At 37.8% G+C, this 20,685-nt stretch overlaps 2 protein-coding genes across 8 annotated transcripts in view; one reads left to right on the forward strand and one right to left on the reverse strand.

The window, feature by feature from the left end:
- The window catches only part of LOC139951838 (uncharacterized), a 102,750-nt gene that overhangs the window by 52,325 nt on the left and 29,740 nt on the right, over positions 1-20,685 (forward strand). The window lies entirely within an intron of this gene.
- LOC139951757 (uncharacterized) overlaps positions 1-20,685 on the reverse strand; it is a 49,709-nt gene that overhangs the window by 9,611 nt on the left and 19,413 nt on the right. For 5 of the 7 annotated variants that reach the window (XM_071950830.1, XM_071950831.1, XM_071950832.1 and 2 more), the window contains exons 2-5: positions 19,830-19,882; positions 12,934-13,012; positions 2,543-2,937; positions 1,304-1,546 (exon numbers count right to left, since the gene is read on the reverse strand). In XM_071950830.1, the coding sequence (XP_071806931.1) occupies positions 1,304-1,546; positions 2,543-2,936 (637 nt within the window). In that variant the 5' untranslated portion in view covers position 2,937; positions 12,934-13,012; positions 19,830-19,882. Of the gene's footprint in view, positions 1-1,303; positions 1,547-2,542; positions 2,938-12,933; positions 13,013-13,169; positions 13,232-14,817; positions 14,925-19,829; positions 19,883-20,685 lie in introns of those variants that run through there. The other 2 variants (XM_071950835.1, XM_071950836.1) reach the window with 2 other exon arrangements.

Below are 20,685 nucleotides of genomic sequence, written 5' to 3' on the forward strand. Positions count from 1 at the left end.
AAAAACGGAAAACCAAAATTTGCTGACGGGCGGGAACGACCATCAGCGACAGACAACACGACGGCAAACGAGGAATGGCTGCAGCCGGGAAGTGGGTCTAGCGGGCAAAACTGGACGTTGTCTTGACGGAGCCTGGCATCAAGGAACGGGGTCAGACGGCTGTCAGTGGATGGGCTGACGACAAGGAACGGTAACTGACGGTGGGTTGCGGCGACGATGACGAGTTGGTGAATCAAATTAATTGGTTTTAAGCCAAAATTTATGAGTAACAATTTAGTTTACAGTTTTTTATAATTTTTTGATAATAGCCATGAGTGCCAGGGGGATCTGAAAACAACTCAACCGTAACATAATTGACAGAGGACAAGACTCAAAATAGAAGAATTTTAACAATTGTATTCCAATAATAAAAAATTTCCCAACTTACCCAAACCGTTCATTATTCATAATAACCTGATGACAAATTGTCCCGTTTTACCACGTAAATTAACATTCATCAGTTGGTCTGTGTTGCTTTCAGTCGACACTGATAACATTTCTGAATAATGCTTCAAAAATACCAATGGACAATTTTAACCCGCACACGCGTCAGATCAACGGACACGTCTCATGTTTGCTGCCGCTAACCGTAATAGAAAAAGAAAACGTCAAAGGGGCAACCTCCAAAATTACAAACCAGATATGGATGAAACTGTTATGCATAGGACGGGCTTGCCAGACATGATTTGGTTTTTATTTTATAACGCACTGGATAGGCAATGTCCCATCTTACCCCGTGTCCCATCTTCCCCAAGTGTTCGTCATAGTGTGAGCCGGCCTTTTTACAGCGAATAGTAAGAAAAACTACTTACACGAGGATGGTTAGACAAAACAAAAGTTAAATGTTTGTTTTCACAATCTGAATCTGGGGTCAGAAGACAACTTCCAAGCACGAAAAAAATGCGAGTTTTCTACTAACATTGATTTACTTGTCAATCCAGCCTGCAGATAAAAATGAATGGATGGTCGTCTCTACTTCAACTTAAAATAAAAAGAAAAAAAACTTGGTGCTACATTACAAGAATCTGCCATCGATTTCACCGAACTCCTCCTAACTTAGGATTAATCTTAGGTCTAAGGATGAGTTAAGTTTTGTATTCATAGACGTTGGGACGCATTGAACCTATTCTAAGTTAGGACGAGTTACTCGTCCTAACTCGAGATAGGGTTAATCCTAGCGTTTCGTGAAATCGGCTGCTGCACTAATTCTGAACATGGGATTGGCCAGCAGCAAGAAATGTTCTGTTTGGCAGGTAGGACTAACCGGTTTCGCATGAAGCAGGTTGAACACGAGGTTTTGCCTGAATTTCCTCCCATCTGTTCAAAATTGGAAACCAGACGAACCAACTGATGTTCACAGCCGGCTTAGCATGTTCTACACTGCATGTCAACTTGAGATCAGCTATGTCGGATGGCACTTCAACTGTGTTTGATGAATCTTTACCTTCCCATGATAGTTGATCGTCGATATACAGAGAAACCTTGGGCCGTTTTGATTTGCATGAAACTGAAAAGACAATATAATTTAAATTAATGTAATCATGTGTGTAATTTTGTTTTTATTCTATATGTTCCGGCTTTTTATGCCCAACTTTGCTGACTTCATAAAAAAAAGAGGAAATCAAATAATTGTCCAACAGTCGCAAATAATATTTTTCGTTCGATATTCCCCTACCATTAATCTTGTAATGACTTCACCTGAGGGCAGACCATGTCAAATTATTAGAACGATCTTAGTCTACATCTATTCAGCTACTTGTCAAAGCCTATTCAGCATCTAGACAAGGGTGCGGCTGCCGACGGTGGACGGTTTGTGTGCTCAGTGGATGCCAAAATATGTACAAAAATAGAGATTATGAAAGTAAAAACATGACTCTGGATGCCTACTCGCATCTGATGGTGGGCAGCTCGATTATGTCTAGAGATTAGCTCATCCAAGTATTTTATGGTGCGAGGAAAGAAGCTGTATTTGTACGAGTCTGATGATGTTCTTAGTCTTGTAAATCGCAGGCGATGTTGACTTCTGGTTGCTCTGGCCTTATGTTTGATGTAGTCTGGGAGAGGATTGGCTATTTGATGGTTGATGAGGATATTGTACATCATGAGTAGACGTGATTGTAATCGTCGTTCTTGAAGTGTTGGGAGACCGATGTCCAATCTCATAGCTGTCACGCTGTCTTCTCTGTTGTAGTTCCCAGACAACAGAGAAGACAGCGTCACGAGTGTGCAGTGTGCGAACTTGTACGGACTGAACTTGGTTTTTGTTCTCACTTTGAGTTATACTATACTCAGTAGGTCTACTCTTCTATTTTGCTTAGATGAATCATTTCAGGAAAACAGTTTTTTTTGTTTAACTATAATAATGTTTTAAAGTGAACGTATTCCCAACTTCCAATACCGAGGGGAGCTATATCGACAAGTCACCCTCAAACCATGTTATATTTTGTATAACATTTGTACGATCATACAATCCGTACAAGTAAATATATATGCATTTACTCACCCCTTTCCTCAACTTCAACTGATCCATCTTCGGATGCTTCACCCCACGGAATAAACGTGTAGCTATATGTGCCTTCTGTTGACTTCGTAACATTGGTGATCACCAACGAAGTATTTTGAATATCATACCGCTCTTCATTACCTTGATTGGTAGTAACTCCACGGAAGTATGTTATTATACCTCCTGGGGGCTCCGATCTTCCCTTCGGTAAAAAATACCAGTAGATCGATTCAGTGTCACTTGCTGAGTAGCCTCTATCTACCATAGCAGGGCAAGGTACAATCCCTCGACTGCCTCTCTCAAATTCAAAGCGCCTCGGAGAGATGCCACTGGTGCATGCAGCTAGAATCAGTACTATTAATACCAATATGCCAATCATGATTGATGATAACATCCTGTTCAAAAAATAATATCAGTAAAAATACTAAAATATTGAGCTTCAAAAACAAAAACAAAATCAAAACAATTATTTTGAACGGTGCGAGAAATGGAACGAGAATTCTCTATAACATCTCCATACGTTAAACACAGCAAGCGAAATGCGTACCTTACACACAGCCACACAATTAATAATCACCAGGGGATTTTCCAACTTGGTCACGTGTATGTTTCTCAGGCCGGGAAATTCCAGTCAACAGAAATAGACCTCATTACGTATTTAATGTTTCTGGGAATGCATACGTAAACCGTTACTGGCCTTTGTACCCTATTCGAACTTATTTGAATGACTGTGTTTTTCTCTTCAGTTTAGCAATTAACAATTAAAAAGACACTGGACACTATTGGTAACTGTCAAAGAGCAGTCTTCTCACTCTCATATCATGTACTCAGACTGATTGAAAGATGGTATACCCGAGAGGCACATGACGCATATCATGGCAATGTAATCAGAGCATACATTAAAGACAGTGGACACTATTGGTAATTGTCAAAGACCAGTTTTTCACTTATGTTTCTCAACATATGCATAAAATAATTAACTTGTGAAAATTTGAGCTCAATCAGTCATCGAAGTTGCGAGAAAATAATGAAAGAAAAAACACCCTCGCACACGAAGTTGTGTGCTTTCAGCGGCTTGGTTTCGAGACCTCAACTTCTAAATCTGAGGTCTCGAAATCAAATTCGTGGAAAATTACTTCTTTCTCAAAAACTACGTTACTTCAGAAGGAGCCGTTTCTCACAATGTTTTATACTATCAACCTCTCCCCATTACTCGTTACCAAGAAAGGTTTTATGCTGATAATTATTTTGAGTATACCAATAGTGCCCACTGCCTTTAAGTTCTGACAAATAAGAAAGCAATAGCACCTCATGTAGATGTCCTCCAGGCGCTTCTTATAAATACATCAATCACCATATATACAATGACAATTTTCATTATGCTGACTTAATAATTCAGATTTGTCAACAATATAATCAAAATATTCATTTTGGTTTTTATCTAAATACACTGATGCGTGTTAACCCACGACCTGTGCAATTTTTGAGCAGTGTCATACCAACTGACCACCGAGATTGCCTGGTGGCTAGAGGCAGTTCGAATCCTATGTTTTAGCAGCGGGTACTGCAAACGATTTACAAAGATGTATTGGGCCATGGCAGCGAGAGAAAGAGATGAATCGGCATAGAGGTCACCAACGGCAACACGACCGTCTCTTTTGTCAACACCTAAATTATTTCAAAAGCTGTCACAGCTTGAAATCGGTTGCAGTTTCAGTTTCTCAAAGTGGGAATTTCCAGAAATAAACCAGCCTGGATGGGGATTTCCGATAACGGAAGTAAACCTACGGAGCTGCCATCCCACATATTTCATTACCGACATAATTTATCTCATCAAGACGACTTGTTTCGTGGAATAAGTTAACTTACCGACATAATTTCCACTCATTTAATTCATCTAAATTTCATAGCCCGACCCCCCCCAAAAAAAAAAAATAAATAAATAAATAAATAAATAAATAAATAAAATAAATAAAATAAATAAATAACTAGACATTAGGTGTTTGTGAACAAACACAAAGCTGTTCCGTGTTCTTTTGCTTAGATTATGTGCTAAAATGACCAAGGAGCCTATAACTGAAAAAAAGTTTGAAATGTTGAATAGTGTCTTGAGTTATGATGCCACTTCCGGTTGACCCGAAAGTAGAGGTCGACATGGGGTCACGGTAACCTAAGGCTAATCTCCAATGCCCAAGGGGTCTAAACTGAAAAAAAGTTTGAAAATCGGTTCAATGGCACTTGAGATATGGTCCCACTTCCAGTTGACACGGAAGAAGAGGTCAAAATGAGGTCACGGTTTTTCCCAACAAATTTTAAGACCTAAGGAGTCTATAACTGAAGAATTTTTTTTAAATCGGTTGTGTAACTCTTGAGATATGGTCCCACTTCCGGTTAACCCGGAAGTAGAGGTCAACTTGAGGTCACAGTTTTCAAAATTAATGTCCATGCCCCAAGGAGTCTTCACTACAGACAGTGTAAAAATTGGTCCTGCACTTCTTGAGATATGGTGCTGCAAGGATTTTCACTGTCAATAGAGGGCGGTATATAAGATGAGTGGTCCCTAGTTGAATAATGTAAAAACTTGCATTTGACTCAGTATTGTTTGATTTGGTTGGTTTCTTGAGTTCATGCCAGTATCTTTAGAGTCCATTGCCATGTGACAAACTACTTAATGATAAAATCCTTGTATTTGGTTGGTGGTTTGATGTTTGATCTAGTTCGAGTGGATTTTACTGAACTCGTAACCACCAAACTCTGCACCTATCATCACCATTTTCTGCTAAATGTGCATGCGCGGAATAAAATGTGCGAGCTTGGAAGCACACAAACAAAAGAAATCCCTGCTAAGCAGTGTATTTCGCTTGACGTAAGCGCAGAATTCACTGCTTCTTCTAAGCACTGAATCTTTGCTTCCAGAGCAGAGCACTACATTGGGCCCATTCGCACAAGATTTTTCATAAGGTTTATCGCGATTCAGAACCGCAATGCATTTTGGGAAGGAATATGGGGCGGTATCTACCAGTTTCTACGACTCGCGCTCGCAACGCCTATACCTTTGTGTGGGTTCAACAGCGCCCTCTCTTGAAATTTTGCGATAAAACCTTAATAAGCAAGTTCCCATCATGATAGGCCTGGGTGACTAGTGATATTTACTAACTGGACTAGTCGCACCTCAAACCCAACTACGACACTTGTCAAGATAAATTACGGATTCTCAAGACTTGTGCGGCAAAGTGTTGCAAGCGCACGTTATATTATATGTTGCGAATAGTAAGAAGCAACACAACTAAGTGTTTCACCAGACAGGTAGTCGGGTCAACGTTTGAGCACGATTATAACAGAGTAGAGAAAAATAGTAGTCGCGACTCAAATAATAATTTGTAGTCGTGACTCAAACAATAATTTGTAGTCGCGACTTTAACACTAAAGCACACTAGTCGCCCCGGCCTACTTTTGCACATAAGTAAACCACGGGTATTATCCTGCGAATGCAAATCTAACTTTTAAGTCACTGTTGTTTTCGCAGCGAAAGTTTTGCAGGTCAACTGTAGTCAACTGTAGCATTTTTTTATTGGGAACTGTGACGCTCAAGAACGCATTCCTTGCTAAGCTGTTAAATACACTTAGCGTAAGCACAATTTCATGATTACGTAAGCGCTGCGATTCATTCCCTTAAAAGCCATCGGCCCAGGACCAAACTACACTGAAGCTTTTTAAACACAAAAAGCAGCTAAACACAGCAAATACAAGTACAAGTTGTGATTCAAGGTATTCTGCTCATCTGCAAATTTTTTAAAGCAAAATAATTTGCCTATTGATTATAATAAGTAGCTCTATAACATTTAGCCACTATTCTGCTCAGTTTCTGCTTTTTTATAAAGCAAAATGTTTTGCCTATTTATTATAAGCAGCTCTATACAAGTGACCCACTCAACCACAAGAGAAACGTCAGAATAATAAAATCGCTGCTTTTGTATTCCTGCCAAAGAGTTTTTGTATGTCATGGTATAATTTCCGAAAAGAAAGCGAAATACTTGAGTTAGTTTAGGGTTATGGTCCCCGATTTCACCCGTAAAAGATTCCAAATCCCAGGCGTTCTATTTTTGTCGTCCACGCTTGTCGCCTGAAACGAACCCGGTCAACTCGGTCCCAAACTAACTCGGTCCCAGTCATACGTTGACAGTTTTTTCACTCATTTCTCAAAAACGAACCCGGTCAACTCGGTCCCAAACCAACTCGGTCCCAGTCATGCGTTGACAGGTTTTTTTTCACTATCTCAAAAACTACAACACCACAGCAAGTAATATTTTAAGGGAAGCTTTCAACTATCATTATCTTCAAACTGTTTAAGTTTAGTGTAATTCTGTGGACACCATGGTATGTCGTCGTCGTCAAAAACGTACCCCTATTTATATACGCACGTTCGTTAAACGAAAACCCTATGCCTCTGTGTACGTCCAGAACTCGGTTAGGAAACGAAGAAACAGACACTGCGCTGTGGTCCAGAACGTATGTAGAAAAACAAGAAAAAGAGACTTGAGTAGACTCCTCTCAAGAAGTCACAACTCATGATAGGTACATACTGAATTGTATTTACCATGGAGAATGGTTAACAATAACATGGAAGTGACTGCATCCAGTTATGTTCAAACGCGTAGACTCATCTCAAGAAGTCACAACTCATGATAGGTACATACTGTACGGCATTTACCAAAGAGAATATTTCGCAATAACATGAAAGTGACTGCATCAAGTTTACAAATTAAAAATTCAAATGAAGACCACGTGGTTAATTAATGAAGAATTTTTACACTTTTGTATTAGAATAAAGCTTAGGTTCTAAGCTTCAATTTGATATATGATTTAACTATTTTATCCTAATACTTTAGGAGTAGGGGCCTAAACAAAAACGCTGTACAAACGCTATGGGGTTTGAGGCGGAAACAAAGAATAATAATAATAATAATAATAATAATAATAATAATAATAATAACTAGACTTCAAGTGTTTGTGAACAAACACAGAGCTGTTCCGTTTTTAATTTTTAATGTTCAAGGGGTCTATAATTGAAAAGAAACTGAAGATCGGTTGCATGGTTCTTGAGATATGGTCCCACTTCCAGTTGACCCGGAAGTAAAGGTCAATTTGGGGTCTAGGTAATCCAAGTTCAATCTTTAGAGCTCAAAGGGTCTATAACTGAAAAGAACTTGAACATTGATTGTGCAGTTCTTGAGATAAGGTCCCACTTCCGGTTGACCCGCAAATAAAGGTCAACATGCGGTCATACCTAACCGATACGATTGTCCAATGCCAAAGGAGCCCATAATTGAAAAAAAGTCTGAAAATCGGTTGGGTTGTTTTTGAGATTAGGTTCAACTTCCGGTTGACCCGGAAACAAAGGTCAACATGGGGGTCTTAGTTTTCCAAGTTAATATTTAATGCCTAAGTAGTCTATAACTGAAAAAAGTTTGAAAATCGGTTGTGTAGTTCTTGAGAAATGGTCCCACTTCCGGTTTACCCAGAAGAAGAGGTCAAAATGGGGTCACGGATTTTCCCCAACAAAATTTAATGCCTTAGGAGTCTATAACTAAAGAAAAAAATTAAATCGGTTGTGTAACTCTTCAGATATGGTCCCACTTCCGGTTTACCCGGAAGTAGAGGTAAAATCGGGGTCACGGTTACCCGAGGCAAATCTCCTATGCCTAATGAGTCTAATACTGAAAAAAAACTTTGAAATCGGCCGTACACTTCTTGAGATATAGTGCTGCAAAGAAATACTCTTTAAAGCTTCTAATAAGCATAAATTAACATGTGATGACGTCACAGTCTTAAAATTGTATTTTTCGTACTAATAAATTTCATAAGGTACACGATGGTATGCAACTTACCCCAATCCAATGCCTTTTGCAAAATCTCAATTTTGTATTACATTAAACTTGGAGAAGCTATTGCAATGCGTTGAATGTGACTGCATCCAGTTTATGAGGTACTACGTTGTACCCATGATGCCAAGATTTTTAATTAATCGTTAACTTTAGACGTACTTTGATTGATTTTATTGAACTGAAACATCTCTTATTAGAATCAGTTACTCCAATCCCCAAGGAGTCTATATCTACAAGCAGTCTGTTAAACGGCCGTGTAATTCTTGAGATATGGTGCTACAAAGAGTTCCCAATTAAATATGCAAATATGGGTCACGTGGTTAATTAATTACGAATTAAAAAAAAAAAAATGGTCGGTGGTTTGATGTTTGATCTAGTACAAGTTGATTTCACAGAACTCTTAACCACCAAACTCTGCGCTTATGATCACCATTTTTCGCTTACTGTGTTTTTAAACATCATATCATGTCATGCATGCACACAGGTTATGTTGGGCTTACAATTGAGAAAAAGAAAAGGCAACACTATCGATATAGAGATAAGAATCAAACTTAAATATTACAAAAAGAAATATATTTTTAGTTTTGGGGGATAAAAAAAAATTTGATATCGGACGGAGATTCGAACTCGCAATCCTTTGGTGTGTAGTCGCGACTGATGACCACTAGGCTAGAAGGGCACGATGCAAAAATGGTGGGTTTTTACATGTGTGCATCAACAGAGGGGATTATGATTCGGCGAAATAATTCTCGTTTCATGATTTTGCGACCATTGTCACTAAATATGAACTGTTAAGTATTAATATAACTATTAAGTATGGTTGAAATGTAGTATTAGATGCCTTTAGGGTTTTTTGACGACGACGTCGATGTCGTTAAAAACCCCTATCTGATTACGCACGTTCGTTTTAACGAAAGCCCATGCACAGAGTAATTGGTCCAGAACGCGGTTAGAAAAACAAGGACAAATTTAACGCACGTTCTAACGAAAATCCCAAACCTCCGTACGTTGTGCGTGTACAGAGTAATGTCTCCAGAACGCGGGTAGGAAACAAAATAGTATAGACTCCTCTCGAGAAGTCAACAACTCATAGAGGTACATACTGTGTTGTATTACCAAAGAGAATATTTCACAATAACATGAAAGTGACTGCATCAAGTTTACAAATTAAAAATTCAAATGAAGACCACGTGGTTAATTAATGAAGAATTGTTACACTTTTTTGTGAGAGTAAAGCTTAGGTTCTAAGCTTCAATTTGATATATGATTTAACTATTTTATCCTAATACTTTAGGAGTAGTGGCCTAAACAAAAACGCCGTACAAACGCTATGGGGTTTTAGGCGGAAACAAAGAATAATAATAATAATAATAATAATAATAATAATAATAATAATAATAACTAGACATTAGGTGTTTGTGAACAAACACAAAGCTGTTCCGTGTTCTTTTCCTTGGATTATGTGCTAAAATGACCAAGGAGTCTATTACTGAAAAAGGACGAAAATGCCGAATAGTGTCTTGAGTTATGGTGCCACTTCCGGTTGACCCGGAAGTAGAGGTCGACATGGGGTCATGGTAACCTAAGGCTCATCTCCAATGTCCAAGGAGTCTCTAACTGAAAAAAGTTTGAAAATCGATATTGCCACACTTTGAGTTGACTTGGAAGTAGAGGTCAACTTGAGGTCACGGTGTTACAAAAATGTATCTCCAATCCCAAAGGAGTCTATAACTACAAACAGTCTAAAAATTGGCCGTGTACTTTTTGAGATATGGTCCCACTTCCGGGTGACCCGGAAGTAGAGGTCAACTTGAGGTTACGGTTTTACAAAGTTTATTTTCAACGCTTAAGGGGTCTTTAGTTGAAAAAAGTCAGAAAATTTGTTGTATAGTACTTGAGATATGGTCCCACTTCCGGTTGACCCGGAAGTAGATGTCAGTTTGAGGTAAAGTTTTTTTGCAACTTATCTCCAATCCCCTAGGAGTCTATAACTACAAACAGTCTAAAACATGCCATGTACTTCTTGAGATATGGTCCCACTTCCGGTTAGCCAGGAAGTAGAGGTCAATTTGAGGTCACAAGTTTTCAAAGTTTATCTTTAATGCCTAAGGGGTCTAAAACTGAAAAACAGTTTAAAAATCGGTTGTATAGTACTTGAGATATAGTTCCACTTCCGGTTGACCCGGAAGTAGAGATCAACTTGAGGTCAAGGTTTTCAAAGTTTATCTTTAACGCCTAAGGGGTCTAAAACTAAAAAAAAGTTTGAAAATCGGTTGTATAGTACTTGAGATATAGTTCCACTTCCGGTTGACCCGGAAGTAGAGGTCACCTTGAGGTCACGGTTTTTCAAAATTAATCTTCAATCCCCAAGGAGTCTATACCAACAAACAGGATAAGAATCTGCCGTGAACTTCTTGAGATATGGTGCTACAAAGATTTCCCAATTAAATATGCAAATTAGGGTCACGTGAATGATTAATTAAGAGTTTTAACATTTGTGACATTTAGAATTATGCTCAAGTTCTAAGCTTCAATTTGATATATGATTTAACTCTTTTGACCTTGTGGTTTGGGAGATTAGGAATAAACAAAAAACGTGTACAAATGCAATGGGGTTTTAGGCGGAAACAAAGAATAATAATAAAAACAATAAAAATCTAGACGAAAACAAAACCTGTTCCGACGGTAGGTCGGAACAGCTAATAATAATAATAATAATAATAAAAATAATAAAAATCTCGACGAAAACAATAGCTGTTCCGACTGGATCGGAACAGCTAATAATAATAATAATAATAAAAATAATAAAAATCTCGACGAAAACAATAGCTGTTCCGACTGGATCGGAACAGCTAAATAAATAAATAAATAAATAAATAAATACAATAAAAAAGATAAATAAAACAGTAACATTTAAAATAGTCCGGATCAATATGTCAGCTCTAATTTCGGGTAACAACATAATACTTTCTCTAGAAGTAATCAGAGCATACTGATCGAAACGTCGCGACGTTTAGTTGAACCCAATGTTTCTTTTCTGAAGCACCCAAACTCATTTAGCGATAGTCATTACATGGTGTTACCGACAACCTTTCCATATCGTGTTTCTACCACGCAATATTCAAAGTCTGATTATAATTTTTGATATTTGACTGCAAAATTGTGATCAAGGTGACTTTTTTTCTTTTTTTCTTCTTTCTTTTTTATATTTACACATCATTTATATTTCTTTTTAAAAAACACACGATACGATCGCTGGTAAGCTTATACGGCCGCACCTTTCATCCTTATAAACATAACTTGCTTCATCGAACGCTAAAGTGTGTGTTTTTACCCAAATCATGTGCGTCACATGAATGTGACTAGCATATCCCAATATGCAGTTATTAAATGGTAAGTATATGCGGCTGTAGTACAGTATATGCGGCTGTAGTACAGTACATCCTTTGCGACTGTTGTGTACAAAATACCTAATCGGAAGACTGTTAGTTTTGTAGCCTTGCTCAAGGCAGTCGCATTATTCGCTCCGAAAAGACGCAGCTGTAAACCCACCCGCCGTATACCCTGTGCATGGTGTGTGCGATCACACCGAATGACCAACCCGTATACACACTGTCACATCGCACGAATACTGTTCACACAAGTCATCGCACTCGTACACCACTAACCGCATGCGGAGGCCGTCAGGCCGACAGCCTTGTCGGATCTGTATCTTCCCGTTTTAATGTGTTGTATTGAAAAAATTCCAATAGTGGACGAAATTGGGGGGGCTCGAGGATATGCTAGTATGCAGCTCATGAATATGTATATCGTTCGTCAGACCTATCAGACAACACAGGATGTGAGGCAAATGAATTATTCATTTTGACGTCCAATCACGCACTTCCCTTATCACGACCTTTGGACCCTATCATGCGTCCGTGGTGGTGGTGTGTGAGGTAAACATGTCTCGTCTTTCGCGGGCATTATGGTAATGAGCTGACCTTGGGAGCTCTTCGCTTATTATAGTAATGAGGTCAGTGGCTTCAACACAGATCCTACAAGGCTGTCGGCCTGACGGCCTCCGCATGCGGATAGTGTACGGGGGCATCGTGTCGTGCGATGTTACGCACAGTGAATACGGGTGGGTTTTACGCACAGTGAATACGGGTGGGTTTTTATACAGCGGCGGTCTTTTTTCGGAGTGAATAATTCGACTGCCTTGAGCAAGGCTATTAGTTTTGAGGAACACAAGTAGCAAGCAATGGGTGTTTTCAGGATGCATAATACGCGAAGGCTTATGGTAGATGACAAATTAAGCTTGATAGTAATCAATTATTGATGTTTTTTCTAATACCTGACTGCCAGACCTTCAGAAACTCCTGAGTAATCACAAGCAATCCTGAGAAATCATCTTGTAAGGTGCTGATTGTCAAGGATTCCAACAAATTGCATAGAATCATGTCATTGAAATACTGTAAACCATTCGATGATTCAAAGCAGAACTGTTAGTATATTTTAACTCACCTGTATTATGGCTGTACTTTTTGTGACCGCAGTGGTTTATTTGCTACATGCGAACCCGTCAAGATGCCGCACAGGTGAACTGGAATAGTGAAACATTGACAGACATTGAATTCACAAATCTTGTGGCACACTGATAATACGCCACAAAGGGGCAAAGAGTGAATACAAAATACTGAACTTTAGTCTGATAACAATCCATGAAGGTAACTAAGCTGATATTAAAGAAGTCTACCTACCGTGTACGGGATAACACATTAAAGAGTTGCAATGCTTTGGATAGTATGAACATAAACCTAACAAATAACAATTGCAACTAGAAGAGTATAAGACAACCAGGAAATAACATTATTTGAAACTTCCGCATTAAAGTCAAACGATGAACCTTGACATAAAATTATGCAAATAAGTTCATAGACATAAGGTATGCAACAAATACCCTTCGAGCATCACACCCCGAAACGAACGATCATGTTTACTAATTCAGGGGTTATTAAAATTGTTCATGTAAGTTCCACGAGATCAGTATGGTTTATATATTTGTAATCAAACCATCTCCCCACGCCATCACCCCCCTCTATAAAAACAACTGAGAGCAAACTAGAAAAAATGATAAATATTTGACCCTTTAGTTTTTTAATATAAATCATCAAAACAGAAACATTTGTTTTCCCTTGCAGAAAAAGTCAGGCCATTTATACTATCTTTTGCATTTATATCATCGGTTATTTGGGTTGGTAAGTTGTTTGCAACTTACAGCTAATTCTATTTTGTCAAAAAAAAAAAAAAAATGAAAAGTTAACAACCGTAATAGGAGAATTTGATGATCCCGGGTTTTGTTGATTGGAACCGTTGCCCATCAAACGCATGCACGAGTGGAGAAATAATATATTTTTCAAAACAAATGATAAGCGGAGAGTTCGGCATATTTTGCATTGTGATTCATTTATCGTATGCATATACAAGTTAAGAACTATTCAGGTTTGTGAATAATAAAACACAAAACCAGAAAACATAATTCGAAAAAAAATAATAAAAAAATGTCGCCTTCGCCGATTGAGTGCAAGCACTAATCCTCCATTCCAACGGTTTTGTCAACGGCACGAATGTCTTGACAAAATGCCATGTTTGTTTTCTGCAGTAGTAAGCCCCTAACAATTTAATTTCAATCTACGATTCTGTGATAAGAGTGTTGTTTTTCACTCGTGGATTTTAAGCATGATAGGAACACATGCTCGAAACAAACCTGTAACAATTTTCTTGCATGCGTATAATAATTGATGTGCAAGAGCATGTTTCACCCCGGTATATACATGCGGAACACTATGAACGGTGCGAATTGTTTAGGGTTCGTCTCAACAGCACAGAGGGTTATAGTTAGCACAAATCGCCATCTTTATTCAGTTTGAATAAGGTACATAATAATAATAATAATAATAATAATAATAATAATAATAATAATAATAATAATAATAATAATAATAATAATAATAATAATAATAATAATAATAATAATAATAATAATAATAATAATAATAATAATAATAATAATAATAATAATAATAATAATAATAATAATAATAATAATAATAATAATAATAATAATAATAATAATAATAATAATAATAATAATAATAATAATAATAATAATAGCACTTCTGTGTGTACATCTCATGCGACTGTTGTGAAACGGTTTGTCATTTTGGACTGCTTTCAAGGGTGCATATACAACTACCGTAGACATTTACCGACAACAACAGCTACATAGGCGGCCAAACCGTCGAAGGTAAAGCAATACAAAAATACTTTTAGTGTTAAACATAAACCAACAAATCGGTGGTGTTAAGTTTTCCCGAAAATATTTCACCATATCAAAACAAAACTTACCTCTTGTGCGAAAGAGAGTTTTGGAGTATTATTATATCCTACCATACATGGTTGAATCGCTATCCGAGTGTGTGCTGACTAGCATAGCCTCGTGCATTTGCATTAACATAATCTTTGCACATAACGGTGGGCCAGGATTTGGATCATTGTTCATGTGTGAAAAACATCTGACGATCCATTAAAATTCCGATCGTTTACATTTTTATTTTCTGAAACCCTGGGAGGTCAGCTTATAGTAGCTATACGCCCCTTTTGCTTCTTTATTTGTTCGTTTTTCTTCGTTCCTTCTTTTTCTTCTTCTTCTTGTTTGTCTTATAAAAAGTGTGTTTCATAAAGGGGTCCTTTATTGGAATTAGTCTTAATGCGGAACATAAACAGTCAGTCAGTGTTTTTTCTTTTCGTAAAAAGTTTAAGAAGATTTTGATTGGTTTATACACTGCTTATTAATTATATATCTTTTTTGTTTTAATACACAACATTTTTTAGTAATTATTTATCTATAGCTCAGTCTCACCCATGCATAATGTCCATGTCCTCTTTGTTTGTTTGTGTACGCTTTTGTGTAAATTGTCCTTGTCTTTAGGGAAGAGGGAAACAGCTCTTGCTTCTTCTTTCTCCTACATGTTAAAGGCAGTGGACACTATTGGTAATCGTCAAAGACTAGTTCACAGTTGGTGTATCTCAACATTATGCATAAAACAACGAACCTGCTCAATCGGTCATCAAAGTTACGAGATAATAATGAAAGAAAAAACACCCTTGTCGAACAAAGTTGTGTGCGTTTAGATGATTTCGAGACCTCAAGTTCTAAATCTGAGGTCTTGGAATCAAATTCGTGGAAAATTACTTCTTTCTCGAAAACTATGGCACTTCAGAGGGAGCAGTTTCTCACAATGTTTTGTACCATCAACCTATCCCCATTACTCGTCACCAAATAAGGTTTTATGCTAATAATTATTTTGAGTAATTACCAATAGTGTCCACTGCCTTAAATGTCAAACTATTTTCTTTAATTGCTCATTAACTGGATTAAGTTTTCCTTAGTACAAGTTATTATATGTTTTCTGAACAATGTTATCACAATGTATTAATTGATGTTGACATGAAATACATGTATCTGAAAAGATAATTGGTACCACTCTGCAGTATGTCATGGTTGAATGTCATGGCTTCTATCACATAACGATATGCACTGTCTGGCATTTGGAAGGGCGTGCATAATATGCAAGGCGGTAGCCTTGCTCAAGGCAGTCGCATTATTCGCTCCGAAAAGACGCAGCTGTAAACCCACCCGCCGTATACCCTGTGCATGGTGTGTGCGATCACACCGAATGACCAACTCCGTATACACACTGTCACATCGCACGAATACTGTTCACACAAGTCATCGCACTCGTACACCACTAACCGCATGCGGAGGCCGTCAGGCCGACAGCCTTGTCGGATCTGTATCTTCCCGTTTTAATGTGTTGTATTGAAAAAATTCCAATAGTGGACGAAATTGGGGGGGCTCGAGGATATGCTAGTATGCAGCTTATGAATATGTATATCGTTCGTCAGACCTATCAGACAACACAGGATGCGAGGCAAATGAATTATTCATTTTGACGTCCAATCACGCACTTCCCTTATCACGACCTTTGGACCCTATCATGTGTCCGTGGCGGTGGTGTGTGAGGTAAACATTTCTCGTCTTTCGCGGGCATTATGGTAATGAGCTGACCGTGGGAACTCTTCGCTTATTATAGTAATGAGGTCAGTGGCTTCAACACAGATCCTACAAGGCTGTCGGCCTGACGGCCTCCGCATGCGGATAGTGTACGGGGGCATCGTGTCGTGCGATGTTACGCACAGTGAATACGGGTGGGTTTTACGCACAGTGAATACGGGTGGGTTTTTATACAGCGGCGGTCTTTTTTCGGAGTGAATAATCCGACTGCCTTGAGCAAGGCTAGCAAGGCGGCGGTATTATAAATGCGGTCGATGTCATCAGTGAAGCAGCTGCAAGTCTGGTCTTGTTATTTTTGTTAGTTCAGTTTGTATTGTACTTTTGTGGATACGTTTGCGGGTATACAACCATGCAATAAAGCTTTTTATGAGGCGGCTCTGAAAAGAGCCGCGGTTTGGTTTTCCACGTTTCGAACACAGCAGTGATGTCCCAGATACTAATAAGGTGACGTTTGATGTCAGTCTACAGGCCTGGTCAACTCATGTACACTGCAAAAACTGGTGTTGTTTACATAAAACGATCCAGACAGTACCTGCTGGTGGGCATCGCTCTCGATCGCGCAGCAATAATATGCAAAATCTGCAAAAGGATTGTCGTGTATAGAGTGTGACCCTGTGTGCAAATATGTCGGATCAAGTTCAAGGTTCATATCATGTACTCAGACTGATTGAAAGATGATATACACGATATAGGCACAAGACGCATATCATGGCAATGTAATCAGAGCATACGTTTAAAGGAACACGTTGCCTTGGATCGGTCGAGTTGGTCTTTGAAAAGCGTTTGTAACCGTTTTTTATAAAATGCATATGGGTAGAAAGATGCTGTAAAAGTAGAATACAATGATTCACACAAACATGCCTCGAAATTGCGTGGTTTTCCTTTTACCTCGTCGACTAACACGTCGGCCATTTATGGGGGTCAACATTTTGACTCCCATAAATGGCCGACCATGTTAGTTCGCACAGTAGAAGGAAAACCACGCAATTTCGAGGCAAACTTGTGTGGATCATTGTATTCTACTTTTAAAACATCTTTCCAACCATATGCATTTTATAAAAAACGGTTACAAACGCTTTTGTTTTGACCAACTCGTCCTTTAAGACAGTGGACAATATTGGTAATTGTCAAAGACCAGTCTTCCCACCTGGTGTATCTCAACATGCATAAATTAACAAACCTGTGAAATTTTGAGCTCAATTGGTTGTCGAAGTTGCGAGATAATAATGAAAGAAAAACCACCCTTGACACACAAAATTGTGTGCTTTTAGATGGTTGATTTCGAGACCTCAAATTCTAAATCTGAGGTCTCGAAATCAAATTCGTGGAAAATTACTTCTTTCTTGAAAACTACGTTACTTCAGAGGGAGCCGTTTCTCTCAATGTTTTATACCATCAACCTCTCCCCAATACTTGTTACCAAAGTAAGGTTTTATGCTAATAATTGCTTTGAGCAAGTACCATAATAGTGTTCACTGCCTTTAATGTCGACAGCATCTGTTGTGCACAGTTCAAAGGGCAACACTCCTACAAAACGTGGTAGGTAATGTGTGTCGCGAACTATTAGCCTTTCCGTTTAATAATAAACTTGAATGTAATTTCTTTGACACTGCTTAGAAATACTCTTGGGTTACTTCCTCAAAATACACAGCGTTTCATAATGGAGTTCTACCACCATGATGGTTTCATATACTGCATTCATGCAATAATCATACCTAACAGTACACACAAGTTGGGGTTACACAAACGAACACTGAAATTAAGTCTATGAAATTTACTGATGGTTGGGCAACAATGCAATCAAATTGTACATGGGTGGGTGATTTTTGTTTATAAATAATCCCTCTTATGAGAAAAATCCTTCAACATGCAAGTGTTACGGGTGTTCTTTATAAACGAAACACATTTTCTGTAAGTCATCATTATCTTGCTGTTTTAAGAATGTTGGGAAATTAAGGGTGAAATGCTGTGCTCCTTTGAACTGCGAACGATGCCAGAATTGTTGTCTATTTTTATCACATGTTTTGTTGTCTGTTTGTACATCATCTAACGTTAACCTTTTTTTGCAATAACTCGTGTCAAGCCTCAAGAATAATATTTGTAAACAAATTACGTTTCAGTAAATCAAAGATAAAGTAATCAAACAAGAAAAACTAACAGGAGTGAGTAATTTTTTATTGAAACCATGGGAACACAATTCCCTAAAAGGCACTGGACACTACATTGGTAATTACTTACAATAGCATTGTTAGCATAAAACCTCACTTGGTAATAGACTGTGCAAGTCTCGCACGTAGCGAAAACGAGAACTTAATTCGAAAAAAAGTATATTTTTGTACAAAACCAAATTGTATTGAAATTGTTATTTGTTAAAAAATTCTTAAAGATTATTATTTTTAACGTACTTTTTGTATAATTATTATTTTAATTAGTGTACATAATAATTGTTTTGTTTAAATTAACGTAAATATTATACATTTATCGGGACGAGGATCGCTGTTCGACATCGACCTGGATGGTTTTTCTAACGAACCCCGTTTGTGAATCACGTCCAATTGGTGCGATCATCACATAGGTTCAGCGATAATGGGAACGTCAATTGGGTAATATTCTTAATTGTTTAGAGTAAACCGGAAACTGGAGGTCAAGTTTTTTTCTTTAGTTTTCTTCGTTAATTTGTTGAGTTGATTTTACTTTTCTGTTTTTAATCACTTATTTTTACATTCCCAAGAACATATTCACTTTTTAGAGTCATAACTTATGTTAAACTAAAATTATTGACAGAACAAAATCTCCCCAACGTAAAACTCCATTAGGTTGGGACCACAATGGTCCCGGAAGTTCAATTTCTCGCGAGACTTGCACAGTCTATAAGCACTATAGAGGGTGTCAAAACATTGTGAAAAACGGCTCCCTCTGAAGTGACGTAAGTGACGTAATTTTCGAGAAGGGAGTAATTTCCAACGAATTTGATTTCGAGACCTCAGAAGTTTATTTTGAGATCCCGAAATCAAGCATCTATGAAAGCACACAACTTCTTTTTCCATTATTATCTCGCAACTTCGACGACCAAAATGAGTTCAACTTTTCACAGGTTTGTTTGTTTGTGCATATTATATGCTGAGATACACCAAGTGAGAAGACAGGACTTTGACAATTACCAAACGTGTTCAGTGCCCTTAATGTTCAGTGCCTTATATTTCCTAACGAAACTATAAGGCGAAACCATTCCTAAAGAGGGATTTGTAATAATAAAGCACTGGGAGACCGCTACATAACTTACCTTTAAGGCCGAAACCGTGAATCTTGTGGTCGAAGTTGAATAGCTTTCACACTCTGGTAAAAAAAAAAAAAAAAAAAAAACATAAAAGAAAAAGGTTGTGACTCTTGTGGAAATCGCTGAAAATGTGTTTTTTTTTTTTTGATCTAGCGATTGCGTAGGTCTACACCTATATGAATCCCTGGCATCAACAAATTGCCGTATGATTTTCTAACGAGCATATAATCTTAAGATGGATCAGTTCAGGACTGCATTTCATCTAATTGTGTTTTTCCTTTGCAGAATATATAAACGGCTGACTTTCTCAGCAGCTTGTAACTTCCTTTCAAATAGCTGCATGACTTTAACAAATTTGTGTGAAGATTTTTTTTTTTAGCATTCGTTTTTTTGGTATTTGGTTGATTTGAGCAATGCCAGGAACTCCTACCATTAAAGCATTATTACTAATATTAATATTTATCCGAGCAAAACATTCACAAGTACACGCCGCCCACACACATTACAAATAGTATATAAAAACTTAATTTAAACAAAAGTGGGATGCCCAGGAGAGCATAACAGTTAAAAATATAACTGTCACCAAAATATGTTTGTCTCCGCCCAAATTCAGAAAAGCCAGGAAAATATTATGGCAAAAAGGCATAAAAACAGCACAACAGTAGTTTTAGAAATCGGTTTATTGTCACGGAAATCGGTTTTTTGTATTCGCTCGTCAGTTGGAGCTCTAGAAAGTTCACCCTCTTGTGAACGTGATAACATTTTAGGCTTTGTAATCATCGTGCAAATTCGACAGCAGACGGGGTGCAAAGTTCCAAACATAACACAAATTTGTATAACAATAGATAATATAGATAGTTTA

The sequence above is a fragment of the Asterias amurensis genome, chromosome 19 (assembly GCF_032118995.1).
Source record: "Asterias amurensis chromosome 19, ASM3211899v1".
NCBI classification, from domain to species: Eukaryota; Metazoa; Echinodermata; class Asteroidea; order Forcipulatida; family Asteriidae; genus Asterias; species Asterias amurensis.